The sequence below is a fragment of the Artemia franciscana genome, chromosome 1 (assembly GCF_032884065.1).
Source record: "Artemia franciscana chromosome 1, ASM3288406v1, whole genome shotgun sequence".
NCBI classification, from domain to species: Eukaryota; Metazoa; Arthropoda; class Branchiopoda; order Anostraca; family Artemiidae; genus Artemia; species Artemia franciscana.
In genome coordinates, this window is record NC_088863.1 from 21,579,079 (window position 1) to 21,605,432 (window position 26,354).

General features: G+C 36.0%; 1 protein-coding gene across 1 annotated transcript; it reads right to left on the reverse strand.

Moving 5' to 3' along the window:
• Positions 1–409: 409 nt before the first annotated feature.
• On the reverse strand, positions 410–26,331 carry LOC136026895 (uncharacterized). Its single transcript, XM_065703713.1, has 4 exons — positions 26,265–26,331; positions 18,866–19,197; positions 9,898–10,063; positions 410–4,306 (listed from the first exon to the last, which is right to left on the reverse strand). Exons 1-4 carry the CDS (start codon positions 26,329–26,331, stop codon positions 474–476), a joined length of 4,398 nt encoding a protein of 1,465 aa, XP_065559785.1. The 3' UTR covers positions 410–473.
• Positions 26,332–26,354: the final 23 nt, after the last annotated feature.

Here is a 26,354-nt window from a genome sequence, read left to right on the forward strand (position 1 = left end):
CAATAAGCCCTCCCTAAATACGGCCTTGGTGCTTCATATGTACAAGTACAGCCCATTACTTTTCTTTTAGTCATAGCAATTTCAATGAAGAAGTTTTTAGTCTGTTTAGAACAGTTACCTTCTAATAGAGTTTGTTCAAGTGGACAAAACTTTTACATGGAGATAGTCTTTTCCGTAGATCAAGAAATTATCTTATTTCTTCTTTAATTTCAAAATTTTCAATCTATCATTCCAATACTATAATTCAAATTTTTCCTGGTAATTTTCTTTGTATTTTCAAAATCGATGCTAATTTCATTTACACCGTTTAATATCGCTTATTTTTTAATTTGATTATATTATCATAACCATGACGCTAGGGGTAAATTTCGCTAGGGTATCGCAATTTCGGAAAAATACAGTTGTGTAACATGTTTAATTTACAAAAACTAATCTCAATACTAATTCGGATAAATTAATATTCTTCTCCAGGATTAATTTGCAGTAACTTGCCTCGACGGCATTTTAAACGATGAAAAGGGACGACGTCTGTTTTCAAGAGTGAATCTGAGGCCATCAAACTTATTTGTAGATGGGAGGGTTTCCACCGTCTGTGGCAACTTTCCAGCGATTATAGGTTCTTCTTCTAAGACTGTTGAAACATGTTCTACACTCTTCTCGTTGTTAAATTTCAACCTATTTCGAGTATTCAAAGTAATAGCAATTGAGGAGCGACGGTCGCCTGAGCTGCCAGAATTGCGTGGGGGAAATCGTCCCGGCTGATTAGACTCTTTATTTTGCAAGAAACCTCCTCTCCTTGAGGCTATAAAGGCTTTAATGTCAGCTTTTGGCTGGAATTTATGCAACCCTGGTTTGTCAATCCCTTTGAAGTCGGTATTTTTAGATCCGGGTTTCAAAGGTAAGTCTTCTGCATTTTCTTTATCAACCGAGGGTTCGTTATTGTTTTTGTTTTCCGACAATATGACTGGAATAGAATTTTCTTTTTCAATCAATATATCGCTCTTAGTCTCAATTATAGCGTGTTTGTCATTTGAGATTTCTAAGGGGCTAATTTTCGAATTTTCAGACAAAATTTCATCCTTTCTATCACTTCCTAAGTCTTTCTTATTGTCAATTTGTTCTGCCATGACAGGTGTCTCATCAGAAGATGGAGATCCCTCTTCAGTACTTTTTTCATCATCAGCTGTTGATTTATTCCTACCATTCAAAGTTGACACAGTTGAAGGGTGACGTACCTCTAGGTCTTCAGAAACACGTGCGGGCAGACCAAAACTTTTTGGCTGATCTAGTTTTGTGTCTTGGAATAAACCTCCTCTTCTTGAAGAGATAAACGCTTTTGTATCAATTTTTGGCTTAAATTTCCTGAAATTCGGCTTGTCACTTTTTTTGAATATATCTGAAGATTCGATTTCCGAAGGAGAAATCTCAGCAATTTCCGTATCAAAATTTTCTTTGGCTACTGCCGTGTCATTAATATTTCTTTTTTCGGGAAGTATATCTGACATTGGCACGTGAGTAGTTTCATTCCAAATGTTAGGTAAATTGTCACTTTGTTTCTTATTTGCTTTTTCAACCTCTGGAAGATCCATTCCTTGTTCTGAATTCAGCACATCGCCTTTAGCTGTGAGATTAACAGGGACGTTTCCTATGTTTCCCTTTGGATCATTTTTCAAATTTTCCGCCAAAATTTCTGGATTTTTCTCGCTTGCCAAATCTTTTTCTTTTTCGATTTGTTCTCTCAAAGAAAATTCTCCAAGACTATTTTCATTAAAATTTTCTGCTTTATTACTAACAACACTTTCAATGGGAGCTATTCTGCTCTCTATTTCGTCAACATATTTGATCAAAATGGTTTCACTCTTAACAGTCATTTCTGGCAAAGATGGCACACGAAACTTCTTAACAAGTTCTTCTTCCTGAGCAGTTTCATCCGTTTTATTGTGAGTTGCTATCAGGTTATTTTTGTTAAAATTTTCCTTGCTTTGACCGTCTTCTGCTAAAACTTTAACTTCTGATTTAGTGACTTCGGAATCAGCTTTCAGTCCTTTTTCCTCTACCATAAAAGACATTTCGTTGTGATTATCTAAATCAGCCCCAAATGCATTCATTGATATACCCTTCTTAACGGAGGTCTCACCTTCGTCATTAATTCTTTCTTTATTACTCTCAACTTTCTCTGTCAGAGAAAGAACTTCCTCGTCATCCGTTATATACTCTTCATTCTTTGCATCACTCACTATCGTACTACCCATCGCAGACGAAGTATCCATAACTTTGGCTTTTACATCATCAGTCAGATCTTTAACGTCATCAGTTATATGCTCTTCATGATTTGCATCACTCATTATCTTGCTAACAGTAGTAGGTGAAGTATCCCTAACATCGGCTTTTACATGATCAGTTAGATCTTCAACATCATCTGTTGCATGCTCATCATTCTTTGCATTATTCACTATCTTATTACCAATCGCAGATGAAGTATCCATAGTTTCGGCTTTTACATCATCAGTAAGATCTTCAACATGTTCTGTTACATGCTCATCATTTTTTGCATCATTCATTATCTTACTACCATTAGCAGGTGAAGTATTTATAACTTTGACTTTTGCATTATCAGTTATACGCACTTCATTCTTTGCTTCACTCATTATCTTATTACCAGTAGCAGGTGAAGTATCGATAAGTTCGACCTTTAAATCATCAATCTCAAAGGCTTCATTACTTTTGGTAGATAATTTCAGAATGATTGGTTGGGTAGCAATATGATCCTTGCTGTCATTGATAGGTTCCTCTTCTTGAATAGAGACAGATAATTTATCTTTTAAATCATTTTTTCCATCCTGTAGCAGTTCAGACTTGACTGAATCATCCTGTTTATCTAGCTCAGTCAGTCTTTTGGGAATATCATCTTTTGAGACTCTTGTTTGAGCACCATTCAAAATAGAAGGCGTATTATCAATGCTACCTTTTACTAAAAACTCTTGTTTCGTGATAACAGGAAGCTCGTCATTGAAATCACTTTCTCCGTTTTTCAACTTCACAGTTTCCTTCATGTCATTATATTTTCCCACTTCAATTGTCCCTAAAATTGCATCACCCTTGAGAACATTATCTTTAGTTATTGTTACGTCAACGCCAAGAGGTCTAGATAAATCATCTCCTTTAAATTCATCTCTATCGTCTGGTTTGTTTTTCATACTTATTAGTTCGTTGTTGGCCTTTTGTTCTCCCCGTTTCCCAGTTTCTATAGTCCCTGAAGTTTCACCTGTACTTCTATGGCTACTCATTGATGATCCTCCTGTAGTTCTTTCCTGATACTGTGTTCCGGGACGTTTTCTAAATAAGTTTAAATGATGAAGTGCTGCAGGTGGTGTTCTGGTGCTAAAACTATTTCCAGAATGACTATTTGAATTTGGGACAGATTCAAATAAATCAGGGGGATTATCAGTTAAAATTTTACTCGTAGCAACTCCTTCAAGCTTTCCAAATATGTTTAAGAGGTGGAGTGCTGCAGGTGGTGTTCTGGAGCTAAAATGATTTCCGGAACGACTATCTAGGACGGGTCCCTCTTGGACGGGTCCACTTGAGGTAGAGTCAAGTGAACCAGAAGAATTATCAGTTAATAGTTCACTCGTAACGGCTTCTTCAAGTTCGATGGATTCTGACTTCGAGTGCTTACCATATGTAAGGCCTTTCATCCTTAAAGAAGTGGTGTCTAGGTCATTAGAGGGATATATAGTGTCTGAAGTAGTTTTTTTAGCGAAATGTTCTGGGCTACTGACTGTTGACACGTTCTGAAACGCAATGTAGTTTTGTTCGTCGTTCACCTTACTACTAAGCATTTTAATTGGTTCTTCATTGTGCTCTTTAGAACCGTATTTTAAATCTTTCAAACGAAATTTCTTCTCGGTTAATAAATTTAATGTTCCTAACTCGATTTCCTTACGTTCACTAGTATCTTTATGCAAATGCTCATTTTTTGTTTTGGGTGTTTGTGGTCGAGAAAATTCTTCATGTCTGATATGAGCTGGAATTTTTGCTGTATTGGCAAAGTTTGCTGCGTTTTCTTTTGTTATGTCTGTCGTGTGTGGAATAATTGGTTGTGATGTATTATTAGTACCTTTATTTTTCCTTTCAATTTCATTGAGTTTTTTCTTGGACGGGTTGACTTCAGAACTATGTAATAGGTCACTATGTTCCTGTTGAGATATTCGCAGTGGAGTGTAGTAGTTTTCACAACCCTTAACAAATTTAGGTAAGTCACAGCGGAGTGATTCTCTGTTAAAGACAAGACCCTGCTCGCAACCTGAAAAAGAAGTTTAACTAAAAGTCTTAAATAGATACTAAAAAATGCATATTAGAAGAGGTCATCTGCTTTATAAGGTTGAGGTGAGTGTTTAAATGTGAAGGAAAATACCTGTTTAAAATATCGTAGGAAAATACTTGGAGTAACTTATTTCCCAAGAATTCTTACTTCTAGGCAATGTATACTAGTATATGTTATAGCCAGCTTCCTTTGCGATATTTTGTACTTTTTTCTGGCAATTTGATTCCATAACTACAAATAGGGAGAGGGAGGATTGGTGGGAATTTTACATCCATAATAATATCCATAATAGCCAAAACTACAAATGCTGAAGTTTAAAAAAAGGAACAAAAAGGATCTTCAATTTATGCTGATTAGAAATGCCGACCTTTGGGGTTACATGCCTAGAATTGTTTACTTACAAAAATTACATAGCCTAGAAAGAACAAAAACCCCTTCTCCCACCAAAAATCAGGGGTATTATTTTGATCAAACTCACACCATCACTTGCAACATGTCTGAAGACATTGTACCAGAGGTTAGCATTAATTAAGGAATGATTATGATATTTAGTATTGTATTTTTCTTGACGTTTTAAAAATAACCAACATACTGGCGGATAAACATACGATTCCAATGATTTCTTATAATTTGATAATTTCTAAATAATTTCCTAGACAATCCTGACTTTCCATTCATAAAATATCTAAAATCATTATTGTGCCTTTTCTCGCCCACTTTAAATGGAGGGGGGCTATTTTACAAACTTGGAAGGAATAATTCAATTTATATTCAAATGTTCTTCTATTCTTTTTAGAGCCACCCTGACAAAGGACCAAGGGAGGAATTTGTAGAATTTTTCAAGTAGGGAGAGATAGGGTTTGAAAAAAAATATTTTCTTTTGGAAAGGCGTTAACGTATCAAAAAAAAAAAATTAATGTACCCTTAGAAAATGACTGGTTTCTAAGAGTAGATAGGTTGGGATATTACCCCACAGCGACGATGGTATTTTGTAAACAGAAAAAGATAATATTGTTCTGTATATTCTCGGGCTATATATGGTCCATAAATTTACTCATAGTGTTGTACTAGAGGGAGATTTGGGACTAAGTAGGTTAAGAAAAGATAGGGTAACAAGAATGGCGAAGTTTTGGATAAAAATTTTAAGAAATAAAAATGGACTAGCGAAAGAAGCATATTTTAGTTTGTAGGAGGATAAAACAGAGCTAGGGTGGCCACAGGAAACTAGAAAATTTCAGATGAAGTAGGATATTCGTATTTTTGGAATGAAGGTAAGGGATTGGATTCGAATACAGTGGTTGATAAGGTAAAAGAAAGGTTATAGTCATACCCAGTCCCTTGTCCAATGTGTGAGGAAGATGATGAAGACATTTTTCTTTTTTGGGGGGAATTGTAAGGAATTGGCGGATCTGAGAAATGAGTGTTTTTCCTTAGTGTGACGGATAGAAGGTGGATGGAAGGGATTGTAGGATCACGAGTTCAAATGACATTAAGGAATCTGGCTAAGTATGTTGGAAAAGGGCTGATGCGTCGTGAAAGATGTATCTCTTTATATATAATTTCGTGAATATTCATATATAAGTACATTTTTTCTTTTTATTTTATTTGTGTTTTTCTTATTGGTTTTGTTATGTTCATGTTCTGTTTTTTTTTTCGTCTTTTTTTCCTATGGCCCGATGACTTTTTTTGGAAATATATACATACATACGGTAAAGCTCCATCCGTTCAATGTGCTTATCCATTTTAACTGTAAATTTACTATCCGTAGTTTTGTTAATTGGAATAATTGTTTAGTCTGGAACTTAGATTTTATCAAACAGTTCGTGGTAACGAACTGTAGTAAGGAGCGACCCGGCTCAATAGTAACCAAAACTCTAAAAAATGGAATTTTGATACCAATAGCTATATCAAAAGAATCGAATTTTAATGCTGGTTTTAAATATATAAGTTTCATCAAGTTTAGTCTTACCCATCAAAAGTTACGAGCCTGAGAAAATCTGAGTTATTTTAGAAAATAGGGGGAAACACCCCCTAAAAGTCATAGAATCTTAACAAAAATAACACCATCAGATTCAGCGTATCAGAGAACCCTATTGTAGAAGTTTTGAGCTCCTATCTACAAAAATGTGGAATTTTGCATTTTTTGCCAGAAGGCAGATCACGGATGCGTGTTTATTTGTTGGTTTTTTTTCCCAGGGGTGATCGTATCGATCCAGTTGTCCTAGAATGTTGCAAGAGGGCTCATTCTAACGGAAATGAAAAGTTCTAGTGCCCTTTTTAAGTGACCAAAAAAATTGGAGGGCACCTAAGCCCCCTCCCACGCTAATTATTTTCCCAAAGTCAACGGATCAAAATTCTGAGATAGCCATTTTATTCAGCGTAGTTGAAAAACCTTATAACTATGTCTTTGGGGACGACTTACTCCCCCACAGTCCCCGTGGGAGGGGCAACAAGTTACAAACTTTGACCTGTGCTTACATATAGTAATGGTTATTGGGAAGTATACAGGCGTTTTCAGGAGGATTTTTTGGTTGGGGGGGAGGGGTTGAGAAGAGGGGGATATGCTGGGGAACTTTCCATCGAGAATTTGTCATGGGAGAAGAAAACTTCCATGAAGGCAGAGCAGGATTTACTTTAAAAAAAAAATAAATAAAATAAATGTGAAAAAGCTTTTTCAGCTGGAAGTAAGGAACAGCAATAAAACTTAAAACAAACAGAAATTATTACCCATATGAGGGGCTCACCTCCTTATAATACCTAGCTCTTTACGCTAAAGTATTTTTAGTAATTTCAACTATTTATTCTACGGCTTTTGTGATTCAGGGGTCATTCTTAACGAATTGGGATAAAAATTAAGCTTTAGTGTAAAGAGCGAGGTACTGACGATGGGGCGAATCCCCTCATATATGTAATAAAAACATGAGAATACAAAAGTTCTTTACGTAAGCTAATTTATAAGTTACGTAAATCTTTACCAATAAAAAGATTCGTAAAAAATTAAAAGTTCTAGTTGCCTTTTTAATTAACCAAAAAATCGGAGGGCAACTAGGCTTCGCCCCCGCTCTTTTTTTCTCAAAATCATTCAATCAAAATTATGACAAAGCCATTTAGCCCCCCCCCCCAAAAAAATGCAAATTTCGTTTTGATTATTCCTCTGTGGAGAGCCAAAATCAAAACATACATTGATTCAAAAACGTTCAGAAATTAAATAAAAAAAACGAGTTTTTTAACTGAAAGTAAGGAGCGACATTAAAACTTAAAACGCACAGAAATTACTTCGTATATGAAAGAGGCTGCTTCCTCATCAACGCCCCGCTCTTTACGCTAAAGTTTTTTACTGTTTTAAAAAGAAGAATTGAGAGAAAGAGTCAAACTTTAGCGTAAAGAAAGGGGCGCTGATGAGGAAGCAGCCTCTTTCATATACGAAGTAATTTCTGTGCGTTTTAAGTTTTAATGTCGCTCCTTACTTTCAGTTAAAAAAACTCGTTTTTTTTTTATTTAATATATATATAAATAAAAAAACAAGTTTTTTTAACTGAAAGTAAGGAGCGACATTAAAACTTAAAACGAACAGAAATTACTTCGTATATGAAAGAGGCTGCTTCCTCATCAACGTCCTACTCTTTACGCTAAAGTTTGGCTCTTTCTCTCAACTCTACTTTTTAAAACAGTAAAAAACTTTAGCGTAAAGAGCAGGACGTTGATGAGGAAGCAGCCTCTTTCATGTACGAAGTAATTTCTGTTCGTTTTAAGTTTTAATGTCGCTCCTTACTTTCAGTTAAAAAAAAATTGTTTTTTTTATTAAATTTCTGAACGTTTTTGAATCAATGCATGTTTTGATTTTGGCTCTCCGCAGAGGAATAATTAAAACCAAATTTGCATTTTTTTTTTTTGCTAAATGGCCTTCTCATAGTTTTGATCGAATGATTTTGAGAAAAAAAAGGAGTGGGGGAGGAAACCTAGTTGCCCTCCGATTTTCTAACTTAAAAAGGAAACTAGAACTTTTAATTTTTTTGCGAATGTTTTTGTTAGTAAAAGATATATGTAACTTATAAATTAGCTTACGTAACGAACTTTTGTATTCTCATGTTTTTATTACATATATGAGGGGGTTCACCCCCTCTTCAGTACCTCCCTCTTTACACTAAAGCTTAAATTTTGTCCCAATTCATTAAGAATGACCCCTGAATCGCAAAAGCCGTAGAATAAATAGTTGAAATTACTAGAAGTAATTTGTTATTCCCCATGACAAATTCCTCAATGGAAAGCTCCCCAAACATATCCCCCAACATATCCCACTCTTCTCAACCCCTACTCCCAAGCAAAAATCCCCCTGAAAACGTCTGTATACTTCCCAATAACCATTACTATATGTAAGCACTGGTCAAAGTTTGTAACTTGTAGCCCCTCCCACGGGGACTGTATGGGAGTGAGTGGTCCCCAAAGACATAGTTATAAGGTTTTTCGACTACGCTGAATAAAATGGCATCTCAGAATTTTGATCTGTTGACTTTGGGAAAATAATTAGCGTGGGAGGGGGCCTAGGTGCCCTCCAATTTTTTTGGTCACTTAAAAGGGCACTAGAACTCTTCATTTCCGTTAGAATGAGCCCTCTCGCAACATTCTAGGACCACTGGATCGATACGATCACCCCTGGGAAAAAAAAAAAAAATAAACACGCATCCGTGATCTGCCTTCTGGCAAAAAATACAATTTCCACATTTTGTAGATAGGAGCTTGAAACTTCTACAATAGGGTTCTCTGATACGCTGAATCTGATGGTGTGATTTTTGTTAAGATTCTATGACTTTTAGGGGGTGTTTCCCCTATTTTCTAAAGTAAGGAAAATTTTCTCAGGCTCGTAACTTTTGATGGGTAAGACTAAACTTGATGAAACTTATATATTTGAAATCAGCATTAAAATGCGATTCTTTTGATGTAGCTAATGGTATCAAAAATTCATTTTTTAGAGTTTTGGTTACTATTGAGCCGGGTCGCTCCTTACTACAGTTCGTTACCACGAACGGTTTGATACGCACTGAGAATGGCTTACTATACTTACTGTTTCTGAATATGACATTTCATTTCAGAAACAAAATTAACTTATTTTTATAATAAAGATTTCTCCTATTCAAGGAAAGGATTGATCAAGTAATCTAGACAGCCATGTTAACGAATGGTCGAAAGTCACAAATGGGATACTTAAAATTAAAAGCCTCCAATACAACATAAATATTAATTATAGTATGCATAGGCACCCGCAGGTAAAAGGACAGGGAAAGTCATCCTACGCAAAAGAGAAAAGGGAAGGCAGGTAATTGAATTTGAAGTACATAAAGTTTGTATGTTTAATTATTCCTCCCTGATGAACCAACAAGTACATATATAGGAATTTATTTCAGGGGGAGGTAAATACAGAAAACAACTGGGATCGTAGGAGAAGCACAAGAAATTGCAGTATAAATAGAAACCAACTTCTGTTTTCTAGGGATCAGTGCCCCCTCCTAACTCCTGTGACTATACTTAGTTTAACTTCTCATTTAAATATGCAGCTCTTTCGTATATATTACCTGCAAGACGTGGATGACCGTTGGGGAGACAGCGGAAAAAGAAGCGGCAGTCATCCTCCTTAGGAAGAAGCCTTTCACTGACGGTTGTTGGACACTTAAATCTCAGAATCTCTTCTGGCGAACAATCTGGTCGCTCAGCTACGTCAGGAAACTCACAGATGCCATTCTGAAATGAATACATATCTGTACATTTTGCTGCAACTGATACAAATACATCCAAAAGAATTTCCTATTACCAAATAAAGCTAAGCTAATCTGACATGACAAAAAATAAATGCTTATTTATTGTGCTGCCTTTCTTTGTTTTGTTTTTGTGCTGTATGTTTTATTCCATTTATACTTCTTTTTGCAATGAGGATGGCTGGGTGAAAGTCTCGGCCGGAGTATTTGACGCATTTTTGGGTTTCCACGCACGGAAAATTTTTCCTCTCATCATTTATTTATCCTGTTTCTTTCTTTTATTTTATAGTAGGTACGGAAGAACAGCTTAGATTGAATCTAAATTAAAAAAAAAACACAAATAAATAAAAGCAAAATTATACCGAGGGGAGCAGCCACACGCTAACCCCTCACAAAATTTTACTAATGTTAAACTGAAAGGTTAGTGAGCGTAAGAAGTTTAACCACGTGGCAATTGAGAGTATTTTATTTATCAATTGCCTTTCGAAACATTTGAACTAAAAATTTTATTGCTTGAAGCAAATTCCAATCAGTAGGCCTTCCCAAACCTGATGCATTGAAAAAAAACCTTTTACCCTATTGCGTTTGTGTTAGAGCCCTTGTCGTAGAAGTGTTAAGAGGGCCACAGCCAGCGTAGATAAATGGGGAACTATGGGGACGACAATCCCTGTCATACAGCTCTTTGATTCACTTGAAAATAGTGTGTTTTTTTCAACTTTTATAGTTTATAATTTCACGCTTAAAAGTTATCCTCAGTATGCGAGGGGATACCATACACAATATTTTACTAATGCTAGGAGAAAAGGGTTAATTTTTGTGCATTTGCTATTCAGAATAAAACAGAGTTCCATTCAACTTAAGTTCAACTTTCTACAGTAATGATCTGGTATCAAAAATTAATTAAAACAATAGCTACGTTATTCTCAGCAAATATATGGACAAAAAGTCGAAACACATTACTCCGAATGTTGGGAGCTCAGAGGCTGAATCCCTCCTCCGCATTTATTCGAACCATCTCATGAAAAATTGGCATAAATGGAGCTAAGAGCAACTGGATATTGAACAACTGAGCTAAAAACAACAACAATATTTTATAATCAGTAGTTTTACTGCATAAACGGTCAAAAATAAATGCTAATTCTTTATGAACTGCTTATATATTTAAAGGGACAAAAGCGTAGGTATATGCCAGTTTACCTCATATACCCGGGACAGGGGCGTAGCAACAGTATTTCAATTCGAGGGGGATAAGAGGGGGTGCTATTGAATTAGGTTTCAAGCTGTAGTGAAGAAAAGTGACTATTTAATGTAGACGCTACTTGGTGAATTTCAAAACATTACGCAATACAATATAAACAATAGACATTAAAAAATCATACATATCGTGCTGATGCTTGGCTTTTACTAAATTCGTCAGCAATGAGTTGCCGCAGACGGCAGTAGTAGCGGCAGTAGCGCAGATTTCAGGTGGGCGAAGGTGACAAAAAAAATTAGCTCATGACTTCTCAAAACAGTCAGATCAAATAATGAAGTACAGTATTGGAGCCGCCTTGTCCAAAACTTCTATATAGGAAATTTACAGTCTCTTCGCTTGAACAACAAAGAAAATATGTCGGCTTGAAAAACAAGAAAAGTGGCTTGAATTGCGATATTCTGCATCGGCGGCATCTTTTTTTCGCTTTTTTTTCTACTCATCAAATAGTTCGTGGCTACGAACTGTTGTAGCAAGGAGCGACCCCGCCCAATAGTAACCGAAACTCTAAAAAATAGAATTTTCATACCAATAGTTACATAAAAAAATCGAATTTTAATGCTGATTTTAAATATATAACTTTCATCAAGATTAGTCTTACCTATCAAACGTTACGAGCCTGAGAAAATTTGCCTCATTTTAGAAAATAGGAGAAAACACCCCCCTAAAATTCATACAATCTTAACGAAAATACACCATCAGGTTCAGCGTATTAGAGAACCTTATTGTATAAGTTTCAAGCTCCTATCTATAAAAATGTGGAATTTCGCATTTTTTGTCAGAAGACAAAGCACGGATGCGTGTTTATTTTTTTTTTTTTTCCCAGGGGTGATCGTATCGACCCAGTGGTCCTAGAATGTCTCAAGAGGGCACATTCTAACTGAAATTAAAATTTCTAGTGCCCTTTTTAAGTGACCAAAAAACTGGAGGGCACCTAGGCTCCCTCCCACGCTCATTTTTTCCCAAAGTCACCGGATCAAAATTCTGATATAGCCATTTTATTCACCATAGTCGAAAAACCTAATAACTATGTCTTTGGGGACGACTTATTCCCCCATAGTCTCCGTGGGAGGGGTTGCAAGTTACAAACTTTGACCTGTGTTTACACATAGTAATGGTTACTGGGAACTGTACGGACGTTTTCTGGGGGATTTTTTTGGTTTGGGAGGGAGAGTTGAGGTGAGGGGGGTAATTTTGGAGGATCTTTCCATGGAAAACTTCTCATGGGGGAAGAGACTTTTAATGAAGGGGGCGCAGGATTTTTAGTATTATTTAAAAAAACAATGAAAAAATAATTATGAATTTTTTTTCTACTGAAAGTGAGGAGCAGCATTAAAACTTAAAACGAGCAGAAATTATTGCGCATATGAGGGGTTTACCTCCTCGTAATGCCTCGCTCTTTACGCTAAAGTATTTTTAGTAATTTCATCTATTTATTCTACGGCCATTGTGATTCAAGGGTCATTCTTAAGGAATTGGGACAGAATTTAGTCCCTATTTAGTGTAAACAGCGAGGTATCGACGAGGGGTGAACTCCCTCATATACGCAATAAAAACATACGAATATAGAAGTTTGTTACGTCAGTTAATTCGTAAATTACGTATAATTTTTATTAATGAAAATGTTCCTAAAAAAATTAAAAGTTCTAGTTGCCTTTTTAAGTAATCAAACATTGGAGGGCAACTAGACTTCCTCCCTCTCTCCTTTTTTCTCAAAATCTTCCGATTAAAACTATGAGAAACCCTTTAGCCAAAAAAATTAATATGGAAATTTCATTTTAATTATTTACGTGCGGAGAGCCAAGATCAAAACAAACATTAATTAAAAAACGTCCAGAAACTAAATAAAAAAAATAAGTTTTTTTTAATGAAAATAAGGAGCGACATTAAAACTTAAAACAAACAGAAATTACTCCGTGTACGAAAGGGGCTTTTCCTTCTCAAAGCCCCGCTCTTTACGCTAAAGTTTTTTACTGTTTTAAGAAGTAGAGTCAAGAGAAAGAGTCAAACTTTGGCGTAAAGGGCGAGGCGTTGAGGAGGAAAATCCTCTTTCATATACGGAGTAATTTCTGTTTGTTTTAAGTTTAATGTCGCTCCTTACTTTCATTTAAAAAAAACTTTGTTTTTTTATTTAATTGTATTAAAGAACGAACTACACCCAATAGTAAATGATTATGTGAAGAATCGGTACAGTTAATTATAAATGAGGATTACGTAAGTTTACAATCACGGCACATAGTAACCAAAAGTTAGATAATCTCTCATAATTGAACCAAGCTCTATTCTAACGGCGATCCTTACATAAATTAAAACTGACAGGGATGCCAATTGGAAGGGAAAATTGATTCCCAGAGTTTGAAGATTACCTCCCCTTTCGTATCTTTGTTAAAAAAAACGAATTCTATAGAAATTACACAGATCTTGTCTTGGTTAAATCAGGGTAAGGGTATAAATTTCCGGAGGGGAGTTACGCTGGAGATCGTTTTTATGTATATAATTCCCTTCCAAGCGAAAATTCCTGGAGTGGATCCCTCTCTACCAAAAAAGCATCTCTCAGTCTAAAAAGTATCACATTACTAAGTAATTTGTTACCGACAGAGATCAGACTAATGCCTCGATAATTACGACACTCTCTCTTGTCACCTTTCTTATACAGTGGTTTAATTAAGGTTTTTCTAAAATCATTGGGTGCTTCCCCATTTTCAAAAATCATATTCATAATCTTCAGTAGCTCTCTTCTAACCTCATAGCCACCATATTTAAGAAACTCATTCATCACACCATCAGCACCTGGATCCTTATTATATTAAATAAAAAAAGCTAGTTTTTTTAACTGAAAGTAAGGAGCGACATTAAAACTTAAAACGAACAGAAATTACTCCGTATATGAAATGGGTTGTCCCCTCCGCAGTCCCTCGCTCTTTACGCTAAAGTTTGACTCTTTGCCACAATTCTACTTTTTAAAACAATTAAAAACTTTAGCGTAAAGAGCGAGGGGCTGCGGAGGGGACAACCCATTTCATATACGGAGTAATTTCTGTTCGTTTTAAGTTTTAATGTCGCTCCTTACTTTCAGTTGAAAAAACTAGTTTTTTTATTTAATTTCTGAACGTTTTTGAATTAATGCATGTTTGATCTTGGCTCTCCGCACATAAATTATTGAAATGAAATTAGTATATTAATTTTTTTTGGCTAAATGGCTTTCTCTTAGTTTTGATCAGACGATTTTGAGAAATAAGGGGTGGGGAAGGAGGCCTAGCTGCCCTCCAATTTTTCGGTTACTCAAAAAGGCTACTAGAACTTTTAATATTCAACGAACGTTTTTATTAGTAAAAAATATACGTAACTTAAGAATTAACTTACGTAACAAACTTTTATATTCTTATATTTTTATTATGTGTACGAGGGGGTTTGTACCGTCGTTAATACCTCGCTCTTTACACTAAATCGTAAGTTTTGTCCCAATCCTTTAAGAATGACCCCTGAATCAAAAAGGCCGTAGAATAAATAGTTGAAATCACTAAAAATATTTTAGCATAAAGAGCGAGGTATTTATCTCCTCCTATATACCTCGCTCTTTATGCTAAAGTATTTTTAGAACCCCTCATATGCGTAATAATCTCTGTTCGTTTTAAATTTCAATGCTATTCCTTACTTTCATTTGAAAAAACGTTTTCATGTTTATTTTTTCATTGTTTTTTTTTATAGTAATGCTAGAAAATCCTGCGCCCTTTTCATTGAATTTTTCTTCCCCCATGACATATTCCTCAAAGGAAAGATCCTCCCACAAAGCCCTCTCCCATCAACCCCACCCCCCAAACCAAAAAATCCCCATGAAAACGTCTGTACACTTCCCAATAACCATTACTATATGTAAACACTGGTCAAAGCTTGTAACTTGCAGCCCTCCCTCAGGGATTGTGGGGGAGTAAGTCATTCCCAAAGACATAGTTATTATGGTTTTCGACAATGCTGAACAAAATGGCTATCTTAAAATTTTAATCTGTTGACTTTTGGAAAAAAATGAGCATGGGAGGGGGCCTATTTGCCCTCCAATTTTTTTGGTCACTTAAAAAGGGCACTAGAACTTTCCATTTCCGTTAGAATGAGCCCTCTTGCGACATTCTAGGACCACTTGGTCGATAAGATGACCCCTGGGAAAAAAAACAAAAAACAAACAAACAAATAAACACGTACCCGTGATTTGTCTTCTGGCAAAAAATACAAAATTCCACATTTTTTAGATAGGAGCTTGAAATTTTTGCTATAGAGTTCTCTGATATACCGAATGCGATAGTGTGATTTTCGTTAAGATTCTATGACTTTTAGGGGATGTTTCCCCCTTTTTTCCAAAATAGGGCAAATTTTCTCAGGCTCGTAACTTTTGATGACAAAGACTAAATTAATTGAAACTTATATATTTAGAATCAGCGTAAAAATTCGATTCTTTTAATGTATCTTTTAGCATCAAAATTCCGTTTTTTAGAGTTCCATTTACTATTGAGCCGGGTCGCCCCTTACTAAAGTTCCTTACCATGAACTGTTTGAAAAGAAAATAATTCGGTATTTCGGGGCTTCTGACATTATTACTCCTTTGCGGAAGTTAGGCTCAAAATTGAAAAAGGATTATATTTTTTCTCTGGGCCCCTTCCACCTCTTAGTTCGTTTATTTTCCCGTTAGTTTTCACCTGTTTTCGCTTTATAGTTGTGTTATCTGTTAGCAGTTCTTTTGTTAGTTGAGTTATGGTTGTGGTATGTATGTTTTATCGCTCGTATAGTTGTGTTATTTTCAAATTATACTCCATAATAGAGAGGCTCCGAACACCCAGCATTGTTTATTAAGCTCTTAATTTGACGTTTTTTTCTAACGTGACCAGATTCGTCCTGCGCCCTTTTCATTGAATTTTTTCCCCCATGGCATATTTCTCCAAGGAAAGATCCTCCCACATAGCCCCCTCCCTCAACCCTACAACCAAAACCAAAAAAATCCCCCTGAAAACGTCTGTACACTTTCCAATAACCATTATTATATGTAAACACTGGTTGAACTTTGTAACTTGCAACCCCTCCCCCAGGGACTGTGGGGGAGTAAGTCATCCCCAAAAACATAGTTATTATGATTTTCGACTATGCTAAACAAAATGGCTATCTCAAAATTTTGATCCGTTGACTTTGGGAAAAAAATGAGCGTGGAAGGGGGCCTAGATGCCCTCCAATTTTTTTGGTCACTTAAAAAGGGCACTAGAACTTTTCATTTCCGTTAGAATGAGCCCTCTTGCGACATTCTAGGACCACTTGGTCGATACGATGACCCCTGGGAAAAAAAAAACAAAAAAAAACAAACAAATAAACACGCACCCGTGATTTGTCTTCTGGCAAAAAATGCAAAATTCCACATTTTTGTAGATAGGAGCTTGAAACTTCTACAGTAGGGTTCTCTGATACGCTGAATCTGATGGTGTCATTTTCGTTAATATCCTACGACTTTTAGGGGGTGTTTCCCCCTATTTTCCTACATAAGGCAAATTTTCTCAGGCTCGTAACTTTTGATGGCTGAGACTAAACTTGATGAAACTTATATATTTAAAATCAGCATTAAAATGCAATTCTTTTAATGTAGCTATTGATATCAAAATTCAATTTTTTAGAGTTTTGGTTACTATTGAGCCGGATCGCTCCTTACTACAGTTCGTTACCACGAACTGTTTGATTTTAGTCCTTTCAGTACTCTTGCTAATTCTTCCTCACAAAACAAATCTTCTTTCACATCCACGGTATCACAAACTTTTTCATTTTCATCTATATCTTTTCCTGCAAGTGTATTTCGGTTTAGTACATTCTCAAAATGTTCCGCCCATCTCTCTTTAACTCTTTCCTTATCACTAATTGTGGCCCCATTTCTATCTTTAACTGAGACTAGTCCGGATTGACTACTCCCTTTCAATTTATTAACATGCCAGTATAATATTTTACTATTACGCCGTCTAGCCGCATCTTCCAGACCCTAGGCAATTTTATCCATGGTCTCCACTTCACATCTCCTTAGTTCATATGTCAATGCTCTCTCCACTTTCTTTACATTCCTTTTGTTTTCATATGATCTATCACTCAGATAATTCTTGTACAAACCCTTTCTACTCTCTATTAAACATAAAGAATATTTCACTAATATTCCTAGCTGCACCATCAGCAACTTCACAAAAACTTAACTATTAAGAACCAATTATAAAAAAAACTAAAATCGAGTCAAACCAAGTCAGAGCAAGAGGTCCCAACCACAAATCCACACTACGTCAGGTGGTGCCCCCAGTGCCCCCTGGATTCGAAACTGGTTGATATCACCCTAATAGCCCCAATGTTTGGCTTTAACCTATGCTGCTCTGACAACTCAACCCCCAAAACATGAGAAATCAATTAAAATACAATAAAAATATAACACAAAACTAACGACCTTTTACAACACAAAATTTGCCTATATTTTGAGTATTACTAGAAAATTCAAAATTGTCTTCTTTTCTTCATTGTTTTTTAATTTATACCTTATCTGTGGCTGCTCAATTTTGCATGTGGGGAGGGGGCATTTTCAATAGGGGGGACTTATCAAGGGGGAGTTTTCCACGGGGGATTTTCAGCAGAAAGAATTTTCTGGGGGGAGGGGATTGTCTATGGGGTATTTTTTTTTTGGGGGGGGGGGGGGGGTCAGAATAGCACTGTCAAAAGCACCCATGCGAAGTGACGTATTAAGACCGTTCAATAGCTTAAAAATCATTTTGCGAGCCTCGGCGTCCGTTGACTGTCTCAAAGACGAAAGCTTATTAGTGAATTTTCTCAGCGCCACAAGGTATTTCCCTAAACAGCCAAACTACTTTTCAAATAATTACTACTTTCTTGTCTTCATCGAGCTGGGCCTCCCTTTTAGCCATTTCTTTACTTTTAAATATGATTTTGGATACATAGTACAGAACGTTCATATTCTCTCTGGACTGAAGTTATAACTAGATACTTCTTCCTATTCAAGGCTCCATGATTTCTTCACAAATAATTTCTTCCTTCCCACCATTCACATTCGCGTAACCAACAATCCAGTAAATATTGCACTAAAATAATTCTGCTACGTTATGTCCCAGTACCACAAGAGCGCTGTCCTAAAATTGATCCTCTTTTGTCAAAATTTGTTATTAATGGGGAGGGATACTTTAACAACAAATTTACCCACTCTTTATCCCTTTGCAAATAAATCACAATATCTGCTTGTAAGTTTTCACTCTTTTTACTTGAATATTTATGTTGGTGACTTTGATTTTTTGTTCTAATAGAAGTTCCATCTCAAACTCTGGGAGTGCTAATTTGTGTACGTATGTTTCGTGAGCGATTAACTTATATTATTTAACTAAAATTAATTAATGTAAATTTCAATTAACTAACTTTTGTTTAATTTGAATTCACTACCTATTTTTAGTTAACGTAATTTTGATTAAATTAATAATATTAATTAGTATTAATATAAATCGATTAACTAATGTTATTACTACCTACCTTGTCATCGAAAATGAGCCCCATTGGGCAAGTAACTAACGATGCATCACCATTCTGACAGTAGACATATTGGTCACAAAAGCCCAAATGCCTGAACATTCCATTTTCCCGTGGACATCGGTCAGAACTTTTTGGCTCTTGAAGTTTTGGCCTGTCGGTGCAGTTTACACTGAATGGCAGACTACAGTGGCGTGAAGCAGTGTCGAACACATAGCCGTCATCACACAAATGCGTTGAACGAACCATATTCTCACAAACGTAATATTTGTCGCATTGCAATGGATCCGGTTCATTATAAGGAAATTTGCTTTTCTCACATTCTGGGATTGTTGCTGAAGTGAAAAGGATATTTATTTTTATAGATATTGGTGATTGAATATGGTTGAAATGCCTATGGTGGGTAGATTTTGGAAAATTTGAGGGTTCAAAACTGATGAAGGGTTCAAAGACTGGCCATGCTGCTGGATGTTAAGAAGCTTACGTCGGATATTTACGTTACACAATGCAGTGTAAACTAGCCAGGGACAAGAATCTAGGTGGGGAAGGACAAAGATTTTTTGAACTTTTTTTTTATCAAAAGATAAAAATAAATGTTCTGTTGAAAACCTTAAGGCGGGGGCAATTTTAATTTTTTGCAATTTTTTTTGAAGATGTAAAAAAGGTAATTTAAAATCTAGGGAAAAGGACGGCCAAAAATATCTTAGAGGGAAATGCCCCTTTCCCCAATTGATACCCCTGAAACCGCCATTTTAATTGACTGACCATAAACTATCTCAACTTAAATCAATAAAGCAAGTTGGAAGTGACAGTGTGAAAACTATTCCTATCAGTAGAGTGGGTTATTGGCAAGCGAACCTAACAACAAAACAATAGTTTTTGTTATTCTTTATACATTACAAACTACACTGGAAAGGCTTATGAAAAAAGGACACTGACAAAAATTACCTACAACTATAAGAACTTAAACTTTTAACTACTCGTCAGTATGTATCAGATGCTGTGAGACGCCAAAATCAGAGGGAAATTGACAATGCTATTTTAGTGGTGAACAAACCTAGATGGCAGGTCATTCCTTTGACAAGTCCTGAGAACAATGTGCCGTTGAGCACTGGCAGATCCAGAGGGCCGGGGGCCCTGGGCCTCCTGCCAAAAAAAATATGGCGCTATCTTTCCCTATCTCTTCAATCTTTTTCTAGAAAAAATTTGTCAATTTGGTTAAGTATTGACACCTTTTTCACACTGGGTCCTAAAAAATTTTGCTAATTGGCACCCTGGCCACATTCCCCCCCGAGATTTTGCTCCAGATTAACCCCTGCCGCTATATAGAATTCGTAATCCCTTCGGAGATCATGTTTGTTTCCAATGGTGCACATAGCATGGGTGCCACCCAGGACAGAATCTAAAAGTGCCTCCTCTTTCTGAGTCTAATAAGTAACAACCCTTTGCATTCCTTCAAACGGAATATTTTAGATAATGATGTGGAAAACGTTAACACTGTTCAACAGTATAGATTTGTTTTTGAGAGCATGATACTTGCAACAGAGTGGAAGAAAATTTACACAAATAATAAGATGTTACAAATGACTGGATTACGTCCATGATGCTCTGGGCCATTTTCTAACAGTCTTCATGTCCTTAAGATTCGACTGGCCTTCACTTCTTTCAACTTTGAATTTTTGGGTTTAATTAGGTTTAGCGGATGATTTGAATTTCTCAGTGGAGATTTCTTTGCAACAAAGCTTGGTTAGGAGAGCTTGATGATTCCGCGGTAGCACATGCAACTCTGGTACCCCCAATTTCAACTTCTGCATCCAGACCACGCTCTATCGGAACGCTTCTCACGGTTGTTTCGATGTCTTCATAAATTGGAGCTCGATCTTCCAAAGTCAGAATATACTTTAAAATTGACCCTCCGCTTTCTTTGTTCCCTTCCCTCCGTGCCAGCTCCTGGAAAGTGCCCCCGGGGCTGTCCACACCTCCTGGTTACGCCACGTTTTGTTGTTCAAAATGTGTGTTGGTCAGTCAATACTCATTAAAAGGGAAATAATTAACAAAAAGCCTGTTTCATGGGCATTTCGAGATCTAATCGCTTTACTTGGCCACTCGGGCCTCCAGCCCTCGAGGCCAGAACCCGCCTCAATTTCATACTGTTGCAAATTCTTCAAGATTATAAGACTTTTTTCAATGCTGGAAAGTGTCTTGAGTTCGAATCTGCTTTTTTAGTGCTAAATTGTTCTTTATTCGGAATGAATTCTATTTTTCTAATATAAATTTTCGAAAGTTAAGGAGTATGCCACCATTTTCAATCGTTTGAGAGTGTTTGTAGGAATGATTTAATCTAGTTTTGTTAATTAGTTCTGGCTTCTAAAAGGTTTAGTTAGTTTAGTGAAAACTGTAAATAAATGAACAGACTATCGATTAAGTTAAAATAAAATATTGAATAAAAAAGCGCTAAGGGTTTTAAAGTAAAGAGCAATATAAGAAATTACGATGAGCACATAAATATCAAATTGAAATGAGCATAAATTACTGTGAATGAATAAATAGAACCTACGATTGAACATAAAATTGCAAGTCAAACTAATAAAGACAAATATTATCACAAAACAAGTTTCGGCTGTCCCCATTTTCAAAATTCCCCGATGAATGAACTTCCATTTGTTCTTTGCAGACAACTAAACTCACAGCTTTATATATTTCTGATTAAAGTTTTATTAAGTTTCACTTACCAACCGATTTTCTCTACGTTTGTACGGAATGCATTTAGGACGAAAAACAAAAATGAAAAATTAGTGCCCTTTTAAGAAAAGTAAAATAAATTTGGTTGCTGCGAATCTGTCCATGTCAGTTGACAATTTTTTTTCGGAAACGTTTCTAAGAGAAATCAGCCGTCACTTGTCATTGGGTCCAAATATAGATGTAACTTTGGGCTAATATGAGCTAAAATATAGCTAAATATGCTACCCAATTAATGGTTGATGAAAATACAGAAATTCATAAATAAAAATGGTCATGCAAACCACCTACGATCAATTCATAGGTTGAAGGACAAGACGAACCAATGGAATAGGTCTATTTATTTATTGCAGGCAAATGCGCAAGGAGGAAGGCCTTGAAGTTTTCCCCACACCCAAAATTTTGGGTTCCCATTTATTTGGATAAAGTTCACCTGTTTCTTGGGTTTGGATATAAGATATTATATAGCATACAAGATATTTGGGAACGAACTGCTATTTGTTTGGGTCTAGATGGCTAGCCAAAAAGGATGATCTTGGGCAATCTGTAATCTTTCATCCGCAGAACGTGTCCTAGCCATCTCAACCTTTCTTTCACTATAGCCCTAGAAAGCGGGATAGAACCACATTTTTCGTAGAGCTTGCTATTTTAAATTCTGTCTGTTAGACGGGCACCCAAAACGACTAGAAGACGATCCCTTTGTAAAACATCTTATAAATGTTCCTTCGTCTTTTGAAGCGCCCAATTCAGAACCTCATAAATAAATTAAAATCAAATTGCCATCAAGTCATTGGCCAATTGGACACAAAGCCAAGACAGGTAACTTGAGTGAGAGGCAAAGCTGGCATAAGCCTGTTTCAGGATTTTCCAGAAAAAGGATGTAATTTCCACTTGTTGTTAGATATTGTCTATCATCCATCCATCCTAGGGTAGAACTAAGGTGTGATGGAGACTTGTGGTACGACTCATGACCGACAATGTCGACTGGACTTGTATGCAAAAGGAGGAGACTGAATTTCCTTGGACTCTCAGGCGAACAAGTGACCTAAGCCTAAAAGGCTTGCCCGCTTAGAGTCTCAGGCGGACTACCGTATTTTAGAATTGACACATGAGAGACAAGTAAGAATCATACTTGACCTTTGCTATCACTGTGGCTTCCAATATTATAACCTTAGTTTGCAGACTTCCCATAGATTTTTTCCAAAAATTTTATAACAGTGAAAAAAAGACCCTGGGTCTTGGCTATTCTACTTTGAACATCTTCACTGCAACCAGCATCTTCACTATAATGCTACCTATGTAAGGGTAGTCTTTTTAACATAAATTTTCAAGCCTATTCTTGCGCCACGAGCTCTCAAAACCTCCAAACAATCATTCATTTTGCTAACATTTACATCTAGGAAACTCAAATCATCAGCACAATCTCCAAGTCTAGGAGAGTTTTACTTTCCCATTTGATTCCATGCTCTTCCATGACCTTTGCCGTGTTAATTCGTTAATGTATCTATCTGGTATACCGTACAAGGAAAGGACTTTCGCTAAAGCTCTTGTAGTCAGCTGAACCAAACGCTTACTCATAATCTATAAAGCTGAGGATTAAAAAGGGTCTGATGACTTAGGCACTTCTAAATTATTAATCTAAGAGCGAAAATTAATCGACTCCTGTTCCTAAGACCACACCGTTTATCTCCTAAAACTTTATCTACAGTATAAAGGTAACAAGGGTTACTTCCGGTTTAAAAAAATATATTCATAATCTTCAGTAAAAATGTCAAAAAACACAACCACCATATTTAAAAAATCATTTACCCACTATCAGTACTTAATTATTCTTTAATCCTTTTAGTACTGTATCTTATACTTCATCGCAAAATAAATCTTCCTTTACTTCCAAAGTGTTACAAACGTTTTCATTCTTTTCTAAATCATTTTATGTTTTTTTGTTTGTTTTTTATCACCGTTAAGCACATTCTCAAAATGTTACGCGTATCTCTCTTTAACTCTTTCCTTTTTTACGCATTCCATTACAATACTTTACTGCAATGCTGTCTGGCAACATTTTCTAAATCTTCAGCAATTTTATCCATGGCCTTCACATCACATCTCTTAATCCATATTTTAATACTTTCTCTTCTGCCTTACATTCCTCTTATTTTCATATGATCTGTTATCACATAATTCTTTAACGAGCCCCTCCTATTCTACACTAAATTTAAGTATTTTCACTAACATTCCTAGCCGCGTTTCTAACTGTCCCCCCTAACACACCATTTCCTCTCTGTTCCATTCATCTTATACATTCTCCAATTTTAGAATCTTTATTTTATATTCAACTGCTCCATAAGAGTTTCATCTCAAATTCTTATATTACTTTTTATATTTACTTTTTAGGTCAATAAATACACTCCTAAATATCTGGCATATTTTATAAATCATGTATTTACAATAATATAATCAATAAGGTTGGCCGTCTGACCATGTGAGTGCCATGTTAACTTATGGCAAAAAAGCGAAGCCATTCTATAACCAAATACTGTACTGGTTATGACTAGATTATTATACCTACAAAAATATAACTTTCTATAACCGTTACTATTTTCTTTTCCTACACCAAATTTATTTAAGCTAGGATACTATCTATCCCTATTTCTACCAACCTGGGTATTAAAATACACTATTAACCATGTTTCTACCTGGGATCCTGTCTATTTGTTCCTAGAGCTGAAAGGAAAATTCACCGAATAACTACTATCTTCATCAATCGGTTTGACAGGAGCATATACCATGACTGATACTTTTACTTTTGAGTCGCAAAACGAGCAATTAGCACTCTATAACGAATACACTCACAACATAAACAAGACTTTGCAGCTTACTTATTCATCATGAGCCCTATTCCCTGCCTATACACCCCATCCTTCCTGCCTGAGGGAATAAAATCAATGTCATTCAATTTCATGTTTCCAACCCCTCAGGTACGGGTATCTGATTTTAGGAAAACTTTGATTAAACCCTGTCATACCCTTTTTATAGAGTGAGTTTGATAATTATAGAGAGTAGCTTGATTTCTGTAGGGAAAAAATTACTTAGAATGATGATACTTATTCGAGGAAGAGATACTGCAGGGTAAGATACCCAGTAGCCGGACAGCTAATCACCCCTTCAACCTGTAAATCTACATTATATCCCCCAGAAAGTGAATTGTCACGAATGAATTTGTCAAAACCTGAGTATGTGATTAGCTTGAACATTTTAATCATATACAATGCTTACAGTTATAGATTTACTGATAAACAGCGGAGCCTAATCTTGGACACACATTCGAAGCTCGAGCCTAATCTTAGAAAATCCTATTTAACCTGGGACAGATTTAATCTAATATAAGTGTCCTTAAACAGAATAATTGTATATAAATAGACTAAGCGCTAAGGGTTACTTTCGTTTTACGTCGACTTGGAGTAGCATATTAAACACATCTTTCTTTGTGGTAGTTTCAAATGCAGTACTCTAATGCTTACCATTCTTGAACACACACAAACCATCTCTTTTTTTAATGTCATCAAATCACTTTCTACATGAATTTGTCATTTGAATGTATAATTTCTATGTCAACAAGGAAAACAACACGCCTTTTTTGTCTTCAAAAGACGATGCAGGTAGCCCGGAAAGCCCGCCGTGCAAATAGAGAATAAAACAAAAAACGGCAAAATTCCTAGTCGTATCGACAGAGACGCTACTTCAAACGCGGCTGAGGTTTTGAAAATCAATAGTAAAAAGAATAAATTTCTAAAACCAAGAGTAAATGATGGTGAAGAGGTATTGTTATATAACGAGAAAATCGCTCAGATGGCTAGCTTCTCTTACCTGGTTAGTATTATTCGTGAAGATGGCAGCTGGAACGAAGATACAAATGGTAGAATAGCCCAAGCACAGGGTGTTTTTTGGCTGTTGAATTTTTTTTAGAAAAATAGGACGATAAGTCTTCGAACCAAAATTAGGATGGTGGGAGTCAAGGTCAACATTTTACCTTAATTTTCAGTTACCAGTTGCTTTTTCTCTGCCTTTAGTTGTGAAAGTACAAATCCTATTATTTGAGTAGAATTCTGAGCCATATCAACGTTCTTTTTTTCAAAATTTAGGAAATGTATTTGCATATCTTTAAAACCTTATAAATTGGGATTGAGAAAAGTTGTGAAGCTGAAAACAATTTTGTTGTACTTCATTCAAGCAGAAGATCTATTTTGCAAGGTTTCACTTTTATAACACACATATTTTGAAAGGTCATCAAAGGTCAAGACCCTCTAGAGGGAGAGGCAGTGGAGGTAGGTACTTCAAAATACCTTCCCGGGACATACTTTAGCCTGTAGACCCATCCCTGAAAGTTTCATTTTCCTAACCTAACCCCTTTCCGAGATAGCAAGAAGTCGCTAAACTAGAATTTTACCAGGGAATGTCTCAAGTCCCTCCCACGGAAGGACTTAGTTTATCCGCTCAATATGTATACCATCAAAGGGTAGCTTGGATAGTTTGAAAATAACTTTAGACTACACAAAGACCGATTCCAGATCAATTATTTGTAACATAAAGACAAATCCACTACCACTATATATCGAAGCCTCATACAAAACCTTGGTCTTTATTTTGTAATAAAGATCTGACTTACCGGTTAATACCAACTGGATAACACAAAAAATAAAAAATAAAACTTGACAAAGCCGGTAGTTGGCCATATCAAGTCATAACAACAACTGAT